The sequence below is a fragment of the Penicillium expansum genome (genome assembly GCF_000769745.1).
Source record: "Penicillium expansum strain MD-8 chromosome Unknown contig349, whole genome shotgun sequence".
Lineage (NCBI taxonomy): Eukaryota > Fungi > Ascomycota > Eurotiomycetes > Eurotiales > Aspergillaceae > Penicillium > Penicillium expansum.
Window position 1 is genome coordinate 105,238 of NW_015971314.1, and position 17,390 is coordinate 122,627.

The following is a 17,390-nucleotide window of genomic DNA, read 5'->3' on the forward strand; positions in this document are numbered from 1 at the left end:
GTGTATATTCCCCCAGTGTCGTCTCCCTTTACTGGGATTTTTATTCTTGCTCGTTTCCTAGTTTTGGTTTTCACTTGGCAAATGATCTTTTGTTCTAGACTAAGGTCCATCCCTTGTGGCCCTTCGATCCACGGGAAACGAATACACGATTTACGTTACCGGACCTCTTATTTAGCGTCTTATCTTCGCAACATCGTTTTTTCTTGTTTAAATAAGCTCTGGAGATCTAAAGATTATCCCGGGGCTTGTCCCACATGGATGTAAAGGCAAAAATAAGTATGTTTCCTCGTGTTACTAGACAAATTCTATGGTCTTTCTAATACTATATGTACCAACCAACATTTGTAATTTAAGAATGGCCCAGATCATAATTGGGATTCAGCTGGTATTCGCTAGAGTCACTGGGCATTAATGTGCGTCGAAGATGGGGTTCACATTGGTCGGAAGAGGGAAAAGCAATCATAACATTCGATCTGCAGCTGTGGTATGGAGTACAGAGTACCGGTGTCTCATTATTTGCTTGAATACGGGCAAATATAGGCGATCTCCCTCCCAAGCCATCTACTTTTGGTACACATATTTCATCTGCAATCCCCCCCTCAATCCAGGCTTTTTCTCTTTTGCTCTGTTTTATTAGAATTATTGATACAGAAAAGCTTCTTAATTGATAATCCAGGCCTTCGAAATGTATCCTTTAACCTGTACTAAGAAACAGGGTCCAGGGCGAACATGGGGATATCGCTGGCGCTCATCAGATACCTTTATTCTCAGCAGCATGTCCATGGCATTGTTCACAGGTTCGTTAATTGGACTACTTACTACATTGAAGAGACTAGATCGTATCTAATGACTGAAATCGCATTCTTTAGATGAGATGCTCTTCGCCTTCATGGTCCCACTGCTCCCTCACATCTTCGAGAACCGCCTAGGGCTAGACACATCCCTTACCCAGCGATTGACATCTATATTTCTAGTTGAAGGGGCATTTATATCTATCATCTCGAGTCCGTTTATCGGGAATATAGCCGACCGAGCCAGCTCTAAGAAGGTTCTACTACTGGCGTTACTAGTACTGACGCTGATCAGCGTGTTATGTCTATCAATCACAACATCCTGTAAGCCTTAGTCTTGTATACTGCGAATCGCACTGTTGCCTTTTCTACTAACTCATTCCCAGTGACCTGGCTCTTCATCGGTCGCTTCTTCCAATGCATCGTCAGTAACGCATTATACATCGTCGGTATGGCCACAATGGCCGAGAACATCGGGTCAGAACACATGGGCAAGATAGCAGGTTTAAGCTCAACACTCACAGCAGCTGGAACATGCTCCGGTCCTGTCATTGCTGGCTTTCTCTTCGGAATCGGAGGATATTGGATAGCATGGGCTGGCGCGGCTTTATTTCTCGTCGTGGATATCATCATGCGTCTACTCATGATCGAAAAACCACAGAAACGCCGCGATACCGCTCGCAACAGCAATGGCTCTATAGGTGCTGACGAATATATACCCTCGTCTGAAACAGAGCCACTTCTCAATGGAGATCACAATGGAGATCAGCCATCGACTACCGAGGAAATTGGCGGTTGGCGCTTCTACTTCTGCCTTTTTCGCCAGCCTCGCTTTACAGCGGGGATAGTCTGTTATTTTGTCTTTGCGCTTTATATTGCCAGCTTCGAGTCCACGATCGCGATGCATGTCCGGTCCGCTTTTGGTTGGGGCGTTTTCCCGGTCGGGATTCTGTTCGCGTCTATACAGGGACCCGGGATGGTCCTGGCTCCTCTTGTTGGGGTGTTGAAAGACCGTGTAGGATCGAGAGTTCCTACTACCATTGGGTTTATCTCTGTTGCGCCTTTCCTATGGTTTCTTGGTGTCGCTGGCGATGGGCGCTTCCCGTGGGCTACTTCGGGAACTAGAGGGAAGGTCATTTATAGCGTCTGTACGACTATGATTGGGTGCTTTATGTGCTTGCTCATGGGAGTTGGGACGATGGAAGCAACTGGTAAGTTTGGGATGTTATTGCTGGGAGCTGGAATACTAACATGTATATTCTTTGCAGAAACCGTTGATGAGTTGGAGGACCTGCATCCCGGCATATTCGGTCCCTATGGAGGGTATTCTCGGGCTGTTGCAGTCACAAATATGAGTTGGATGTCTGGTCTACTGGTTGGACCCATCTTGGCTGGATTTATGGTCGAAAGATTCGGGTATTTTGAGCTGCAATGTGTACTCGGTAAGTTATGTATATCTGCGGCTGGCTTCCCACTCTAATGATGTATAGTGGTCATTTCATTGCTGGCTAGTGTCAACGCTGTCTGTAACCTCAGCTCAGCCAGTCCTCAAAAGAAAGAGTGTGACAGCGACAGTGGGAATGAGGAACTCTAACTGCTGCATTGTCTAAAAGAATACAAAATATAGGGTAATAATATTGATTCGGCCTGTTTAGGGAACGCGGTCAATGTGTATAAGAACCTACTTACAGGACCAGACAGCTGCCAGAAACATGCCAACAGACGCAACTAGCAATAATTGGATAATACGGGGTACTCCATACATTGTTGGCATCCGCACCTCCTCAAACTCTTTACCTGCTTAGCCAATGTGCTTGCGCATATGCAGCTTGAAGGTTTCGGTCACATCTGCCTGTGTCCGTTTCCGACCAGGTGGCTTGGCCAAAGCTGACTGCATTGAGTATTGCTCCGTTTTGTACGGAGTACTCCGTAGGTTTACCTGTATCATGATTCATCTTGTTAGGAGGGGTTTACGGAGACGTCGAGATGCATGGTGCAATGTGAGATTGTTTCATTGAAGAGTAAGCTAAGTATCTAAAACCCGGAAAGTCTCCGAAAGAAAGTGATCTATGATACGTATCTTGACAATCAATTCAGTTTAAATATTTCTAATAGCCTACAAATAACTCTGTGGAGATTGAAGTATCGAAATTAACGTTCAGAAACACAGTGCGATTGAATTGTCGCAAATTCAACAAATACCGACCAAAGCAATGGTAGTCCTGTTCTGTCAGAAGTCAGACCAAGGCCATCCTTATGCTCCCCATGCAGACGGTTGACCTTTGGGGGGAAAATAGCACAGAAGTGAAAATACCGGACTTCTTCCGGACAAGAAGTGAAGAGGTATGCATACGGAGTATATCCAACTTAATTGTAAGTCTAAAATAGTAGGGGTAAGTACGGAGTAAGGATACTAAGGATGCTCCACATATGTTGTATGTGATACCTCTAGGGAGTAGCTAGTTTAAAACATATAAATAATTGTGTTTATTAGTGAAACTATTGAAAGCTCTGTGAGCTGTGCATGGTGATGGGCTGATCCAATAGCAAGTCCGAAGTACTTGCTTTCTTTCATCCCAAACCAAGTACAATATTAATACTCACCCGTTGGTAGCTTGAAAATGGCATAGAACAAGATCATTAGAAGCCCCTGAGAATACAACAAAAATAGATTCAAGGTGGATATGATATATCATGAAACAACGAAATATAGCAGGGCTGAGAGGTGGGGGGATCGATAAGTGGTCCGATTATTGACAAGGCAACTGCGACCCCTGTGAATTCAAAACCCCCCTATTTCCTTTAACCTCAACACATCCTCAATTTTAACCCTATCAATCATGGCGGACACAGCTGATCAGAATACACCTCTTGCGCCTGTTGCGCCCGTTGCGCCCGTTGCGCCTGAGAAGCCTGAGCAAACCGTGGAAGCAGTCGACAAGGCCGTGGAAACTCCTGCGCCTGTTGCTGAAAACACCGAACAGACTGCAGACAAAGATGAACCTGCCAGTGCCCCAGTCAAGGAGGAAATAGCAAAAAATGATACTACTGCCGCCACCACTGCCACTGCAGAGTCTGAAGCGACAAAGCCCGAAGAGCCCAAGGATGAGAAGCCAGCCTACCTGAGCAAGAACCCGGCGTTGGACGAGTTGTTCAACCGCCTGCCAACCATCCTCGGGAGCATTGGTCACACTGAGATGTGGGGAGTGCCTCTCAAAGATAGCGATGATATTCCTACCGTCAACGTGTTGATCAAGTTCCTACGCGCAAATGAAGGCAATGCCAAAGCCGCCGAGACCCAGCTCAGCAAGGCACTCCAGTGGCGCAAGGAAGTGAACCCGCTGGCATTGGCTGAGTCCGCGAAATACAGCGCAGCCAAATTTGGGGGTTTGGGATACCTGACCACCTACGAGGAGAACGGTCGGCCCTTGGTGTTCACTTGGAACACCTACGGAGCCGTGAAGGATATCAGTGTGACATTCGCAGATGCCGATGAGTAAGAACCCATCATGAAAAGTTATTTACAATCGCAATAAATGCTAACTGCATAAAGATTTGTCAAATGGCGCGCCGCTCTCATGGAACTCGCTGTGCAGGACCTGAAGATGAAGGATGCCACTGAGGTCATTGAGTACGACGGCGAGGATCCTTACCAGATGATCCAAGTGCACGATTACATGAATGTCAAGTTCTTCCGTATGGATCCATCTGTCCGTACCGCAACAAAGAAGGTCATCGAAGTGTTCGCTACGGCATACCCAGAGCTTCTGAGTGAGAAGTTCTTCGTCAACGTTCCTGCCATCATGGGCTGGATGTTCACTGCTATGAAGTTTATCCTGAGCCGAAACACCACGCGCAAGTTCCACCCGATCACGAACGGTGCCAACCTCGCCCGGGAGTTCTCTCCTTCGATTGCTGCACAAATCCCCAAGGCTTATGGTGGAAATGGTCCGGAGCTGAAGGAGAATGCTAGGTTCATCCCATTGGTGGAGGACTCGGAACAGGAAACCGAGGACAAGGGCAAGTCTCCCGAGGAGCCTACTGTTGCTGAGCCCATCAAGGAGGAGGCGCCATCGAAGGAAGAATCCCCCAAGGTGGAGGCACCCCAGGAGGAGACTGCTAAGGAGTCTGCCAAAGCAGATGCTACTAAGGTTGAGTCTCTGAAGGAAGAGCCTGCGAAGGATGGAGCCCAGTAGATTAATATTTGGCTGGTGCTGTCTGTTATGATACCCGGAGGAGCAGTGAATAGCACTCCCCGCTCTTGTGTACCTGGTTTCAGGTGATTGATGTGCTCTCTCAAGATGCACTGTATTATTAGTACCTAATTGTTAGCCGTAATTAATTTTATCTTTATCTGTTTGTGGCCATAGTGAAGATTGATGGCTGAGGCAAAAGCATCTCAATGTAGACTCACTCTTGTAGGGCAGGCAGCTTATACGGGTGACTGCAGAACCGCTCGCGCAACTCTTATCGACAAGCTTTCATATTCTAGGCGGTGCTTGTTCACTTTATTCCTGCTATCCATTGAAACTTGACGCGTTTCATCCATCGTTCAAACACAGTACTGACTCGATAAAAAGGGCTGTTATTGTCTAATCTGTGGATCCGCTGGCGGTGGCCTCAGAATGCGACTAGCCTTCTAAACCTCATCTGCCCCCTCGTCCCTCGCCCTTCACCTCACTTTTCGCGATAGCGCCATTGTTATCCAAACCCAAATTTATCTTGATCTTTCCCTCACACACCTTTACTCCAGACCACGACCTTCCACCATGTCTGTCTGGAACCCCGATAACATCCGCGATGTCGCCGAATCCGTCGGTATCCTCAACCTTAATAACGACGTGACCGAGAATCTCGCCCGGGACGTCGAATATCGAGTTGCGCAGGTGCTTGAGGAAGCACTGAAGTGTATGCGCCACTGCAAGCGCACGGTTCTTACCACTCAAGACATTGCGCTGGCCTTACGCAACCTGGACGTGGAGCCATTGTATGGCTACGACTCCACCCGTCCGTTGAAGTTCGGCGAAGCCTCTCTAGGACCTGGCCAACCGCTCTTCTACGTCGAAGACGAGGAGGTTGACTTTGAGAAGTTGATTAATGCGCCTCTGCCAAAGGTTCCCCGCGAAGTCTCCTTCACTGGTGAGTGGATACCCTTCCATACTTTCATGTGCTGTCTGACCACTAACGCCTACTCTAGCCCACTGGTTGGCTGTCGAGGGTGTGCAGCCGTCAATCCCTCAGAACCCAACCGCTGCCGATTCTCGCAACCTCGAACTGGTCTCAAAGGGTCCGAACGCCAATTCCACATTGGCGGCAATTAGTGGCACAGGCGATGTGGCTGTTAAGCCATTAGTCAAGCATGTGCTTTCAAGGGAACTCCAGCTCTACTTTGAAAAGGTCTGCAGTGCCTTTTTGCATGAAACAAGCGAGGATTACCGCACCTCCGGGTATTCCAGTCTTCGCGAGGACCCAGGTCTGCACCAGCTGGTGCCATACTTTGTCCAATTCATTGCCGAGAAGGTCACGCACAGTCTTAAGAATGTTTTCGTTCTAACTCAGGTGATGCACATGGCCGAGGCGCTGGTCCAGAACCAGTCACTTTACGTGGACCCTTACGTGAGTAAACCCTGCCATCTTGGAAGAACTTGTTCAGACGCTAATCACTAACCCCCCATAAGATCGCATCCCTCGTACCATCCATTCTTACCTGCCTCATCGGCCGACAGCTTGGTGGAACTGCGGATCTCGTGGAGTCATTCGCTCTGCGCGATATGGCTGCCTCTCTCCTCAGTCTCATCGCCAAAAAGTACTCCCATTCATCTCACATGCTCAAGCCCCGACTCGTGCGCTCCTGTCTCAAGACCTTCCTCGACCCTTCAAAGCCATTCGGTGCCCACTATGGTGCCATCATTGGACTGCAATCTGTCGGCGGCTCTGAAGTAATCAGAGTTCTCGTCATTCCCAACTTGCACGAATACACCAAACTTCTCAGTGATGGCTTGGATGATGCTGCCCGCCGGCCAGCTGCGGAGCGAGTTCTAAATGCCCTTGTCGCTGTGCTGGCCTCGTTGCGTGGTAGCCAACCATTTTTGACCAATGGTCACACTGTCACAGACGATCTCCGCTCCAAATTAGTTGACAAGGTCGGTGATATCATTGCGACGAGGATCGTGGAGGCTGGTGAGGTGCAGTTAGCACATATCATTTTGGAGGCATGAATGGCTTTCTCGGTTTTCTTCATGATATCTCTCAAGTGCTTTTGCAAATGAGGTTGCGATGATTTGTTCCTGCGATATGGCGTTATCTCGGGCGTTGGTTCGGGGATTATGGATACATAGGTAGACATATTCAGGCTCTGGATATGTTTTTTTTTTTAATTACATGACACAGCCATTGATCAGTGTGTTTCACATGATAACTCTACCCATTGATGTCCTACGTGTGTAGTGGATTCCCTGTGATACCTACCTTGGCTTTTCTTTTCCGTCTTAGTTCTCGGGAAATGAAGGGCTTCACTTTTTGCTTACTGAGTAGACCTGAGCTAATCCTGGGTCCTTGGATGGCCTAGTTGACTCATCATTTTGTGGCGCTCATCTGTGCAGGTGATTGCTCGCATTTATCAGCCGGCAGCGGTGTGATCTTGACATTCCAATTGTGTACTTGGTTGGTATTTTCATACTTGCAACCCTAGATAGATATAGAGACGTACAGAGTGCAACCTCAAATCTCCCCGCTTGGATCTTCAGGGCTCTCCCCGCTATATGCTGAGTCATAGCGGCCTTACATAATAGCTCCAGGAACAAAGTTTAATTCTGCCTGGAACCACCGCCCGTCTGAGAACCGGGGCCTCGCCCGCTTTTGCTTTTTTTGCCCTCCCAATTTCCCCTCTAACAGGCCGAAATCATCCGTGACGGTCTGCATCTTACTGCAGCTTTCAAATTGCCCAATTTGTGTGTAACATATCACATGCTCTAAGATATTCCTTGCGATTGAGACACCAACTAACACTATATTGTTCCCTGATGTCAGACAGATTTTGATCCGTTTTGCCCCACCCTATCGCGGGCCCACAGATAAAATCACTCATTACCAACCGAACTGGCTTTGCGCAAACATTTTGCACTTCCCCTCCCACACGAGGTCACCAAGGCCAGAACAAAAACTGTTTCGCCAATATCTTTTAGCGAGAGATCCCTTGTGCTCTCCAGCCCTCGAGTAATCAATCTCTGATCTCGGGCACCCATTGGGCTTCTGGGTGAGACTGTCCTACAGACAAACCCCGCCGATGTTCACGACTGTGGCCTTCCGCTACCTCGTGTTGATCTAAGCCGAACTTGTCTTCGCCTTCCATGAGCCCAACTGACCTTCTGCGATTCTTGTCCAAGCCCGCGAAGTAAGTGTGATTCCCACTCTGTCTTGGGAAATGTGCCGATTGCCAAAAGCAATTAAAACTATTGGATCGGGAAATCATGGTCAATGCCATGATCTTGAATACAAAAAATGAATTCCCATGTGTCGATCTTCTCTTATAACACTGTTTCTAACCGCTATACTGCTCTAGGCCTCGATAACGCGACTCCCGTCGTCACCAGCTCTCCCGTTTTTCAATACCTTTTCCCTCAAAGCAGCATTCTCGTCTGCTAGACCCGATACTTTGACCGGTATCGGCATCTTCCAGGACGAGGGTACCGACTGCTAGTCACAATTTCTCTTAGCATCCTCTTTTTGTCCTTCGCCTTCCGACCTCCTTAGCAGCCCTTCGGTCTGTTTGGAGATTATATCCGCCTGGTCTGACCAGTTAAGTTTTTGTTTCAGGGCCTTCTCTTCTCAGACGGGCATCGCCCCCTTGTTCGTCTGGGCAAGTAGACAGTGCTACTACAGCCTATCTCTATCGAAGTACATAGGGCGGTCCGACGTCACTGTTTCTGCTTCGTTTAACACACACAAGTACAACAGCTCAAGCTACATCAGTCATCATGGTTTACGTCGGTATTCCAACGAACTACACCACCTCGCCGTCCTCGTTCGCGGCGACGCCGTCTCTGACAATCAATTATGAGGCCACTCAGGATCTCGACTCGACCAATGCTTTCGAAGGTCCTGAGAAGCTTCTCGAGGTATGGTTTGCGCCATCTGCCGCCGAACTAGGCGCCGCCGGCCCCGAAGGCCTTAAGAAAGTGCCCGGGGAAATCTGGAAGGATATGTTGGACTTGGTCAACTGCCAGGTGCTTTCCGTTATCTCCTCCGATGAGATGGATGCCTACCTTCTGTCGGAGTCCAGCATGTTTGTCTGGCCGCACAAGTTGATTCTCAAGACGTGCGGAACTACCACCCTGCTTTCGGGACTCCCGCGCATCTTGGAAATCGCTGCTTTGTTCGCAGGGTTCCCACGCGCCACGGCCCCTTCATCTCGGGGTATCACGGTGGCTGCGGCTCCCTACCGAGTCTTCTACAGCCGGAAGAACTTCCTGTTCCCTGACCGTCAGCGTGGCCCTCACCGCAGCTGGCGCGATGAAGTGCGATCGATGGACAGGTTGTTCGTCAACGGCAGCGCCTACATGATCGGGAAGATGAATGGAGAACATTGGTATCTCTACCTGACCGAGCCTGGCACCGTGCTCACCCCACCGGCGAGTCCCAAGGAGGAGGTTGACTTCCACGAGACCGAAACAAAGGTCCTCAACTTCCCTGATGCCAATCTGCGCACTGACTGTGATGAGCACGATGAGACCCTCGAAGTTCTGATGACCGACCTTGATGAGGAAAATGCGAAGCAGTTCTACCTCGAAAACGCCACTGCTGTGGCCGAGAAGCGTCACCGCAACTCTGAGAAAGACGATGGTACTGATCACCTCGACGTCTTCAGCAACACCTCCGACATGGATGAGGAGACTGGTGGCATCCTGCCGCCGGAGCTGACCACTGAGGGCCACGCTCTGGGCACTGTCGTCTCTGAGTCATGCGGCCTGTCCGATGTGTACGCCAAGAGCAAGTTCCCAGATGCTCGCATCGATGCGTACCTCTTCACTCCATGTGGCTTCTCTGCCAATGGCGTTGTGCCCGCTCCTGATGGCAACGCTCCGACCCACTACTTCACCGTGCATGTCACACCGGAGCCTCAGTGTTCGTACGCATCTTTTGAGACCAACGTCCCGCACTCTCAGAACGGTAAGGCTACCGCCGACATCATCGAGCAGGTTGTTGCGATTTTCAAGCCTGGCCGTTTCAGCATTACCTTGTTTGAGACTAAACCCGCCCTGGATGAGCTCGAAGAGGCGAATGGGCAGCATGATGTGGCGCACGCCCAGCGCCAAGCTCTCCGCCGCAGCAACAAGATGGAGCACGTGGAAGGCTACCGCCGTGTCGATCGCATCGTCCATGACCTGAACGGTTATGATCTTGTGTTCCGTTACTACGAACGCAATGACTGGAAAGGGGGGGCACCGCGAATTGGAGAGAAAGGATTCTGAGGTGACTTGGTTCTTCAACCATCCGCCATTGGAGTGTTCTCTCCTCGCGGTTGCGACCTTTCTATCCGTTTGGGTTTCTGTCAATTTGACAGTCAATCTTTGCACAGTTTTGTCTGTTTTGTTTATTTTTCTTGTCTATCTTGTTTCTTTAAATAGTGCACAGCATCGCATGATTAAGCTGAGCGCCTCCTTCTTTTCTCATTTGTTACAGTGGTTCAGTCGAGAAGGTTCGAATCATAGGTACATCGAGCTTCGATTCTTCTCGGAATTTCGTCGTTCTGTCACTCCTTTGATCATACATCATACCTAGTTTCGGGCACTCATCTGCGGGGTTGTTTTAAGCATATTGAACCACAATTATCATTTTCTGCATCATATAGCCTTCAGTGTAGAGTGTAAATTCTAGGATTCCCAACCGCGTACAGTGTCCAATATACATAGGGCTATAGTTCACCTAAGATGGAAGGCGGTGAGATGCGTCCTTATCTCGTGTCTCCAAATTGCTTCCAATCGATTGCAACCAGCTACTTTCACTAAAAGTCCGCCGCAAAATCACATCATTACCTATGGTTCTTTGAGAGATATCTTGCTATCAGTCGAAACCTCCATACTAACATTCATTCCTCATTCAAATCCGAGGTTGATCTCTACCTTTCTCGCTTGGCGCAACGGCGCGGTGCCAAATCCTCGGCCTTGAAAGAGCTTCAACTTGTGCTCATACTCTATCGAATAGACTGAGCATCCTTACAGCTGGCTGTTTTGAATACGAGTTGATTGAACATTCACACCCACGCAATACACCCGCCCCCATCTATCCACTAGAACCTCTCAAAATGTCGTCACCACCACCATACCAACCAACATCCAACCCCCTCAAACGACCCTCCATCTCCTCCTCCACATCACAACCGCTTGGCAAGAAACAGCGCATGCACCCACTCCGCCAGACTTCATTCCCGACCGGCATCGATATCGGAGATCGCAGTTTCGGTGGTACCAGTGAAGCTGGGAGCGTGACAGGCAGCTTCACAGGGAGTCTGGGCGGAGCAAGCGCAGACGGAATCTTCTCTGGTGCCGCACGAGGAAAGAAACGAGGACGTAAGAGTAAAGCCGAGAAAGAGCGGGAACGGGAGCGGGATGATGCTCTGAGCGCTAGGGCGGGTGATTCTACACGGTTCGGATCAGTCGATAACGAGGGTTCGGTCAGGGGTGGTCCTTCTGGCGGTGGAGGTGGTGGAGGAGGTGACGATGCGGATGATTATGACGAGGAGGATGAGGCAGAGCTGTTTGGGCAACAAGAAGGAGCTACGGATACAGAGGCTGAGAAGAAGAACCTAGCGTACGTTTTCCCCTGTCATTCCGATCATATTGGATGAAGCTAACATTAGTTTTGGACAGGATTCTGGTTGATGCATTCAACCCTATGCAATCAGAGCGATACGATCTTTTCAAGCGAGCAAAGCTACGCAAAGAAACACTCCGCCGTATCGTGAACCATGCGCTCTCGCAATCTGTCCCGGCCAGCGTGGTGACGACCGTAAACGGTTTTACCAAGGTCTTCGCCGGTGAGATGATTGAAATGGCGCGAACAGTTCAGGCTCAATGGGCCGAAGCACACGATCTCGCTGCGCGCGATGCGTTCGAGGCCGAAGAGGCCGCTGCGGAAGCTGCCGCCCAGGCGAAAGCCGCAGGTGTGACCGCAAACTCAAAAACCTCTACGCCAACCCCGGCAGGCACACCAGTCCCCGGTTCGACGTCAGCCTCTTTCAGTAGCGGAGTTAAGAAAGAACCACTTGACTCTACCCGTACGCCTACACCCTCTCTTCCTACTCATCAGAACTCGACAACATCCTCTCCACACCCAACTCCCACTCCTCTCCGTCCCAAACGCGAGTTCCGTCTTCCACCAAACCCACACCGTGGCCAGCTTCTACCATCACATCTGCGTGAGGCGGTACGGCGGACAAAGCGTGATGGTGAAGGTGGTGGAGTTGGTTACTCGGGATTGAGTCTGGAGAACCTGGGAGTTCGTGGCTCATTCACATGGAACTCGGGAAGTGCAGGTGGAAGACGGCTTTTCCGATGATAACCCCAACGGTCTTACATTACCTATGGGCGGACTTTGTTTTACTTTCTTTTCATGTCTAATACACTATGATTGGCGATCTGGGCTTTTGCGGGGAAACTGTTAGCAGACTGGGTCTGTTTTGACTTTGATATCATGATTATTCTCCGCAACATACTATGTAATATCAACGGATTTGAGATGCCCTCATTAGGCCTTCCATTCACTATTATCGTTGTTAATGAAACCCCCGTCTTAAGTTAGAATATACTCGTATCCGTATGCGGAGCACACATTCCACTGGGTATGATATTACCTGGAAGCCCTCGGTCTTGGCAGAGATGAGGAATGCCAACGCATCTACAACATAAGTACTCCGTGCCAGCAAACTTGATTCCCATTGGCTAGTACTAAAATCATAAGGCTGTATCTACATGTAGGGATCATGACAACGTAGTCAAATGCTCCATCCTCTTCCCATGATCTCTCTTGCGATCTCCTATCGAATACTGTTTTCAAACCAGCCAAGTCCACTCCGTGCACTTCGTGTACTCCGTTCCGTGTAGCCTACATGCCAAGCAATGCCATGTCCTCCTGGATGACGGTATTTGTAGGAGGTTGGTGTTTTTCGCAACTTGCATATTGTTGCCTATATAGCTTGGTGATCGATTGGGTGCATTGGCACATTGGCATTAGGGCCATTCTTTTGTCATACAATATACCGAATGCCAAGAAGAAATGGACTGGGTGGCAATAATAAAATAGTATTCCATCGAAGTGGAACTGTCCAAATACAGGTATGAGGTAGATCATTCGACCCTGCAGAAAGTCATCGCCCAGCAAGGGTTATCCGAGTGGCGTTTTCCAATTTATTTGGCTATTTTCATCCAACTCTGTAATGTGGGACTGGCATACGAAGTAGTCGCCCACCTGCTTCTCAGGGAATATGCCATTGGGTCTGGACAATATAAGGGCTGCCGCTTGCAGGGCCGCGTCGACTTCCAACTCCCTTCTTTCTTGGCAGCCTCTTTCTTGATGTGATCGCCGAGGGGGTTTATTGTCCTAGTGTCCTAGTGTCCTACTGTCTTGGATGGCTCTGTTTTCTTTGTCTTTCTTTTGTTCATAGTTCTTCTTTTTTATACCTTCATTTTCGGTTGGAGTGGGCTAGTCGACGCTCAGTTTCCCTTTATATTTCATAGCCTGGTTCTCATTCGAATATTTGCATCTTGGACTTTTCTTTATAATGCAATACCCCCAGCCCTCTCATTTATACACCCGATTAATAGACACATTACCCACAACCTTCCCTTGGTCATCTGGGGATCCATCAGTGAAAGGAGATCCTAAAAAGAGTGTTAAATGGATTGATGTATGTTTCGAAACCAAGATAGTGCATCATATACTAACATGATTGAACTTCTAGGGCCTCCGAGGAATCGCCTCAATCCTAGTAGTCCTAACCCATCTCGCCCGAGCCTGGGACTATGATCTATTCTCACCACGCGACAAAGAAAACGCCAGCCCACGAGTCCTCCAATGGCCCGTCCTCCGTATCCCCTGGCAAGGCCGTCTGGGCGTGACAATCTTCGCCTTCCTAACCGGCTACGTCTGCGCGCTCAAACCACTCAAGTTATCACGAGCAGGTGATACAACAGGAGCATTTGAAACAATAGCAAAGGGCGCATTTCGTCGCCCGCCACGGCTGATCTTCCCCGCGACGATTGCACTGTTCATTTCGTGGACTGTTGCGCAATTCGGTGGGTTTATTGTTGCAAATAGGTCGGATTGCTGGTGGTGTCGATATGCGGCGCCCGATCTGGCAGACTCCTTTTGGAAAGAACTTATTCGCCTGCCGATGAATTTCTTGTCGACTTGGACGACGGGGTATATGGCGTATGATGATCACCAGTGGGCGCTTCTACCGCTGCTTTTGTCGTCTATGTTGGTTTTTTTGGTGCTTTCGGCGACCATGTTCGTCAAGTTTCGGTATAGGGTTGTGATCTATATTGGAATGCTGTTGTATTTCCATCAGAATGCGGGCAAGGATATAGGTGAGTCTTGCTTGTGGATGAAACAAACATATGAGCTTCAATCTAGGGCTCTAGTTGGTTACGGACAAAATGGGGGTACATTAGTTGCTAATGTCGATTCTATAGAAACCTTCCAAATGCAAGCCATCTACGGAATCCTCCTCAGTGACTTCTCATATCACACAGCCCTCAAAGACTGGATAGCAAAACACCCGCGAGGCAGGAAGATGCTCACTATCCCGCTTACTATTTTCGCATTGCTCCTCGCTTCATACCCCGGTGAACATCCCGAATGGGCCGGTTGGTCTAACGTGATGCTCAAAGTAAGCCACTACATATTCCCGCCAGGCGTCAACGTCGGGAAACGATACACCGCACTCGCAATTGACATGATCATCCTTGCGATCTTTTTCTCCCCTACGACGAAAGACTTCCTCTCCAGCAGACTCCTCCTCTGGCTTGGCAAGCAGAGTTTCGCTGTCTATCTCATCCACGGCACCATGCTGCGTGTGGTGCTCTGCTGGATGCTCTATGGTATCAGTGGTCAGCCTTGGAAGGGCCCTGAGCCATTGACTGACGATAAGCGTGACGACTGGTTGCGTATCCGGCCGCCGTGGGTCGTTGGTATTAGTATTCCGGTCTGGATTGGGCTTGTATACCTCCTTGCTGCGCTGTGGACGGCGTATGTGGATCCCTTCTGTGCTTCTATGACTCAAAAGCTGGAAAAGGCTGTTTTTGTTGAGGACGAGAAGACGCCGTTGCCTTTGCAATCGATCCCTATGCAGACGACTTGATCTTTGGTTGTTTTTTCTCGCTTTCTGTACGTGCTGCGTGTTGATATAAGTTATAGACTGAGTTGGGTTGGTTTGGGCTCGTGGTGTTTAGAGGACATGCTTTTCTTCAACATGGCTGGTCCATGGTAAATATGACCTGTTCTAGCTTTCCCTTTTCTGGCTCTTCGAGTCTTTATCCAATACGATATAACAAGATGAGTGATGCAAGCTTCAATTCTATAAAATTTACATAGCCAAAATGGAGATTGTGGTCGAACTAAATTCTACTCTTCAAATCACAAAAAAAAGAAAATGCAAATGCCACTGCCACTGCGCCATATTTTACAATTTGTATAAACACACGCCGATTAAGCGCGGCGAGAGCCACGTCGGCCGTTAGGGTTGCGAGCAGCCGTCTGGCTATTCTTCAAAGACTTGCTAGCCTTGGTCCTTTCGTTCTCCAAGGTTTGCATGTGTTCCTTGCGACGAGCTGCGTTACGCTCTCTCCGCATGAGCTCATCCTCATCTTTTCGCTGTTGTTCATATTCATCTGCGCGCTTCTTGTGGTCCTTGGCAATACGCTGCTCGACTGTTGCAGTGCCCATGGTTTCTGAGATTGATTTAGACAAATTGGAGCCGACTTTTCCGAACTTCTGGTAGAAGCGGTCAATGAAGCTGATCTTCACATCCTCCTGTACAGCTGACACAGGGATCTCGATGCGTGCTTTTTCCTGAGCGGCTTTTTGCTGCTCAAGCCGTTCCAACAGTTGGCGAAGGCCCTTGCTTTCGGTGCTTTGGGTGACTGCGGAGTACTTCGGCCCATTGGATGGCTTCTTAGCGATTGACAGGGACAGCCAGTTCCGGAAGACTTCCGAGTTGATCAGGTAAGTTTGACCCAGGCCGAAAAGACCACTTGCCACAAAGTAAAGTTGTAGGGCACTTGGCATGAATGCCATGAAGGCAAAAGACATGACAGGGAAACCATATATGATGTACTTTCCTGCTTCGGTTTGCATCATGGGCATTGCGCCGGATTCGCCACCTTTCTGTTGTCTTTGGTTAGCGTCGTGATTACAGTAGACCACATGAGATCAAAACTTACCCTCAGAGATAGACATAGCGTACCCGCAGCAATCATGGGCAATATGTAAGTGGGATCAGCAATGGTCAGATCCTTAATCCATCCCGCTGTCTCCATGGCCAGGGCCGGCACTGGCAACGCAGTCATTGCTCGCACGATTCGGAAGCATCCGAAACCAAGTGGAATTTGCAACATGGGAACAATTGACTTCCATGTCTTGATGCCGTGAGCATTGTTGATCTCCTTGAGCTGGGCCCTTACAATCTGGGCTTCCTGCTGGTTTCCTTCGGTCGAGGCAGCAACCATCTTTTGCCGGAGGGGTTCAGTCTGGGATTTGGCGTTGGTCATTCTTGCTGCGTTCTCGGATGCGTCAATGACGGGCTTCAGCATTGCTACACGAGTCAAAAGACCGACAGCCACGATACTAGCCCACCATGGCAAGCCGGTCCATATGTGAGTGTGCTCGATCAACCATTCCATCGTCGATGTGAAGCCCCAGCCAAAGTCCAGCCCAAGCTCCTTGAGGTATCCGATCCTCTCCGGAATCGTGGTAATATCGTGTATGTTTACCGCATCCTTTAATGAGCCGTCCAAAGCGAATCCGGGGAGTGCTGAGTCGGAGGAGGTGGAGTTGAATCGGACTGCGGCCGGGCCGATGACAGCTGGTGTCATGCGCCAGGGAGCACTACCGGATAGCGCCGACTTCAATTGACCCCGCTGGCTAGGGAACCGTAGGCTTTGTGACCGCAAGGTGGACATCTGCAAAGCCAAGTCAATTTCGATGTTTTTCCCAAATCCGAGTCAGCGGGAGAACAGACAGATCGAGAAGAGCGGGACATGGCGGTCATCCTCTGACGTGCAAAGGCAGCGGCTGCGCCGGACCCTTTCAGGCCAACAGGTCCCATCATTGTGGTTTGAGATAATTAGAGATGGGGAGATAACCAACTACGGAAGAGTTGTTCTCCTGCCTTTCAGCGCGACTTTTTCTGCCCGGGCGGTAAATACCCCCGGATCACGGGTACGGGTCAGGCACGGGAGACTCGAATGTGGAAAGATGGGAAATATACAATTCCCGAGCTCATGGACTTGGATATTCTAATATTGTAACAAAAGCTGGTTGCAAAATGTAAATCCTAATTCGCCAAACGCCAACCCCCCCGGAGTCAACAAGTCTATGTAC

At 49.4% G+C, this 17,390-nt stretch overlaps 7 protein-coding genes across 7 annotated transcripts; 6 read left to right on the forward strand and 1 right to left on the reverse strand.

Moving 5' to 3' along the window:
* Nucleotides 1-775: 775 nt before the first annotated feature.
* On the forward strand, nucleotides 776-2,385 carry PEX2_098110 (Major facilitator superfamily domain, general substrate transporter; the record flags this gene model as incomplete). Its single annotated transcript, XM_016747081.1, has 5 exons — nucleotides 776-797; nucleotides 870-1,115; nucleotides 1,178-2,002; nucleotides 2,060-2,233; nucleotides 2,282-2,385. The coding sequence occupies 5 exons, from the start codon at nucleotides 776-778 to the stop codon at nucleotides 2,383-2,385; spliced, it is 1,371 nt and encodes a 456-aa protein (XP_016598430.1).
* A 1,246-nt stretch (nucleotides 2,386-3,631) lies between these two features.
* sfh5 (CRAL/TRIO domain protein) lies at nucleotides 3,632-4,987 on the forward strand (the record flags this gene model as incomplete). Its single annotated transcript, XM_016747082.1, has 2 exons — nucleotides 3,632-4,287; nucleotides 4,345-4,987. 2 exons carry the CDS (start codon nucleotides 3,632-3,634, stop codon nucleotides 4,985-4,987), a joined length of 1,299 nt encoding a protein of 432 aa, XP_016598431.1.
* Nucleotides 4,988-5,560: 573 nt separating this feature from the next.
* PEX2_098130 (TATA-binding protein-associated factor TAF6) lies at nucleotides 5,561-7,009 on the forward strand (the record flags this gene model as incomplete). The annotated part of the gene is made up of 3 exons (XM_016747083.1): nucleotides 5,561-5,930; nucleotides 5,989-6,407; nucleotides 6,470-7,009. The coding sequence occupies 3 exons, from the start codon at nucleotides 5,561-5,563 to the stop codon at nucleotides 7,007-7,009; spliced, it is 1,329 nt and encodes a 442-aa protein (XP_016598432.1).
* Nucleotides 7,010-8,767: 1,758 nt separating this feature from the next.
* PEX2_098140 (adenosylmethionine decarboxylase SPE2) lies at nucleotides 8,768-10,261 on the forward strand (the record flags this gene model as incomplete). The annotated part of the gene is made up of 1 exon (XM_016747084.1): nucleotides 8,768-10,261. One exon carries the CDS (start codon nucleotides 8,768-8,770, stop codon nucleotides 10,259-10,261), a length of 1,494 nt encoding a protein of 497 aa, XP_016598433.1.
* An 833-nt stretch (nucleotides 10,262-11,094) lies between these two features.
* PEX2_098150 (transcription initiation factor TFIID subunit 11 family protein) lies at nucleotides 11,095-12,347 on the forward strand (the record flags this gene model as incomplete). The annotated part of the gene is made up of 2 exons (XM_016747085.1): nucleotides 11,095-11,600; nucleotides 11,660-12,347. The coding sequence occupies 2 exons, from the start codon at nucleotides 11,095-11,097 to the stop codon at nucleotides 12,345-12,347; spliced, it is 1,194 nt and encodes a 397-aa protein (XP_016598434.1).
* A 1,222-nt stretch (nucleotides 12,348-13,569) lies between these two features.
* On the forward strand, nucleotides 13,570-15,150 carry PEX2_098160 (acyltransferase family protein; the record flags this gene model as incomplete). Its single annotated transcript, XM_016747086.1, has 3 exons — nucleotides 13,570-13,695; nucleotides 13,750-14,377; nucleotides 14,483-15,150. The coding sequence occupies 3 exons, from the start codon at nucleotides 13,570-13,572 to the stop codon at nucleotides 15,148-15,150; spliced, it is 1,422 nt and encodes a 473-aa protein (XP_016598435.1).
* Nucleotides 15,151-15,497: 347 nt separating this feature from the next.
* Nucleotides 15,498-17,118, reverse strand: PEX2_098170 (membrane insertase OXA1; the record flags this gene model as incomplete). The annotated part of the gene is made up of 3 exons (XM_016747087.1): nucleotides 15,498-16,175; nucleotides 16,232-16,969; nucleotides 17,029-17,118. 3 exons carry the CDS (start codon nucleotides 17,116-17,118, stop codon nucleotides 15,498-15,500), a joined length of 1,506 nt encoding a protein of 501 aa, XP_016598436.1.
* Nucleotides 17,119-17,390: the final 272 nt, after the last annotated feature.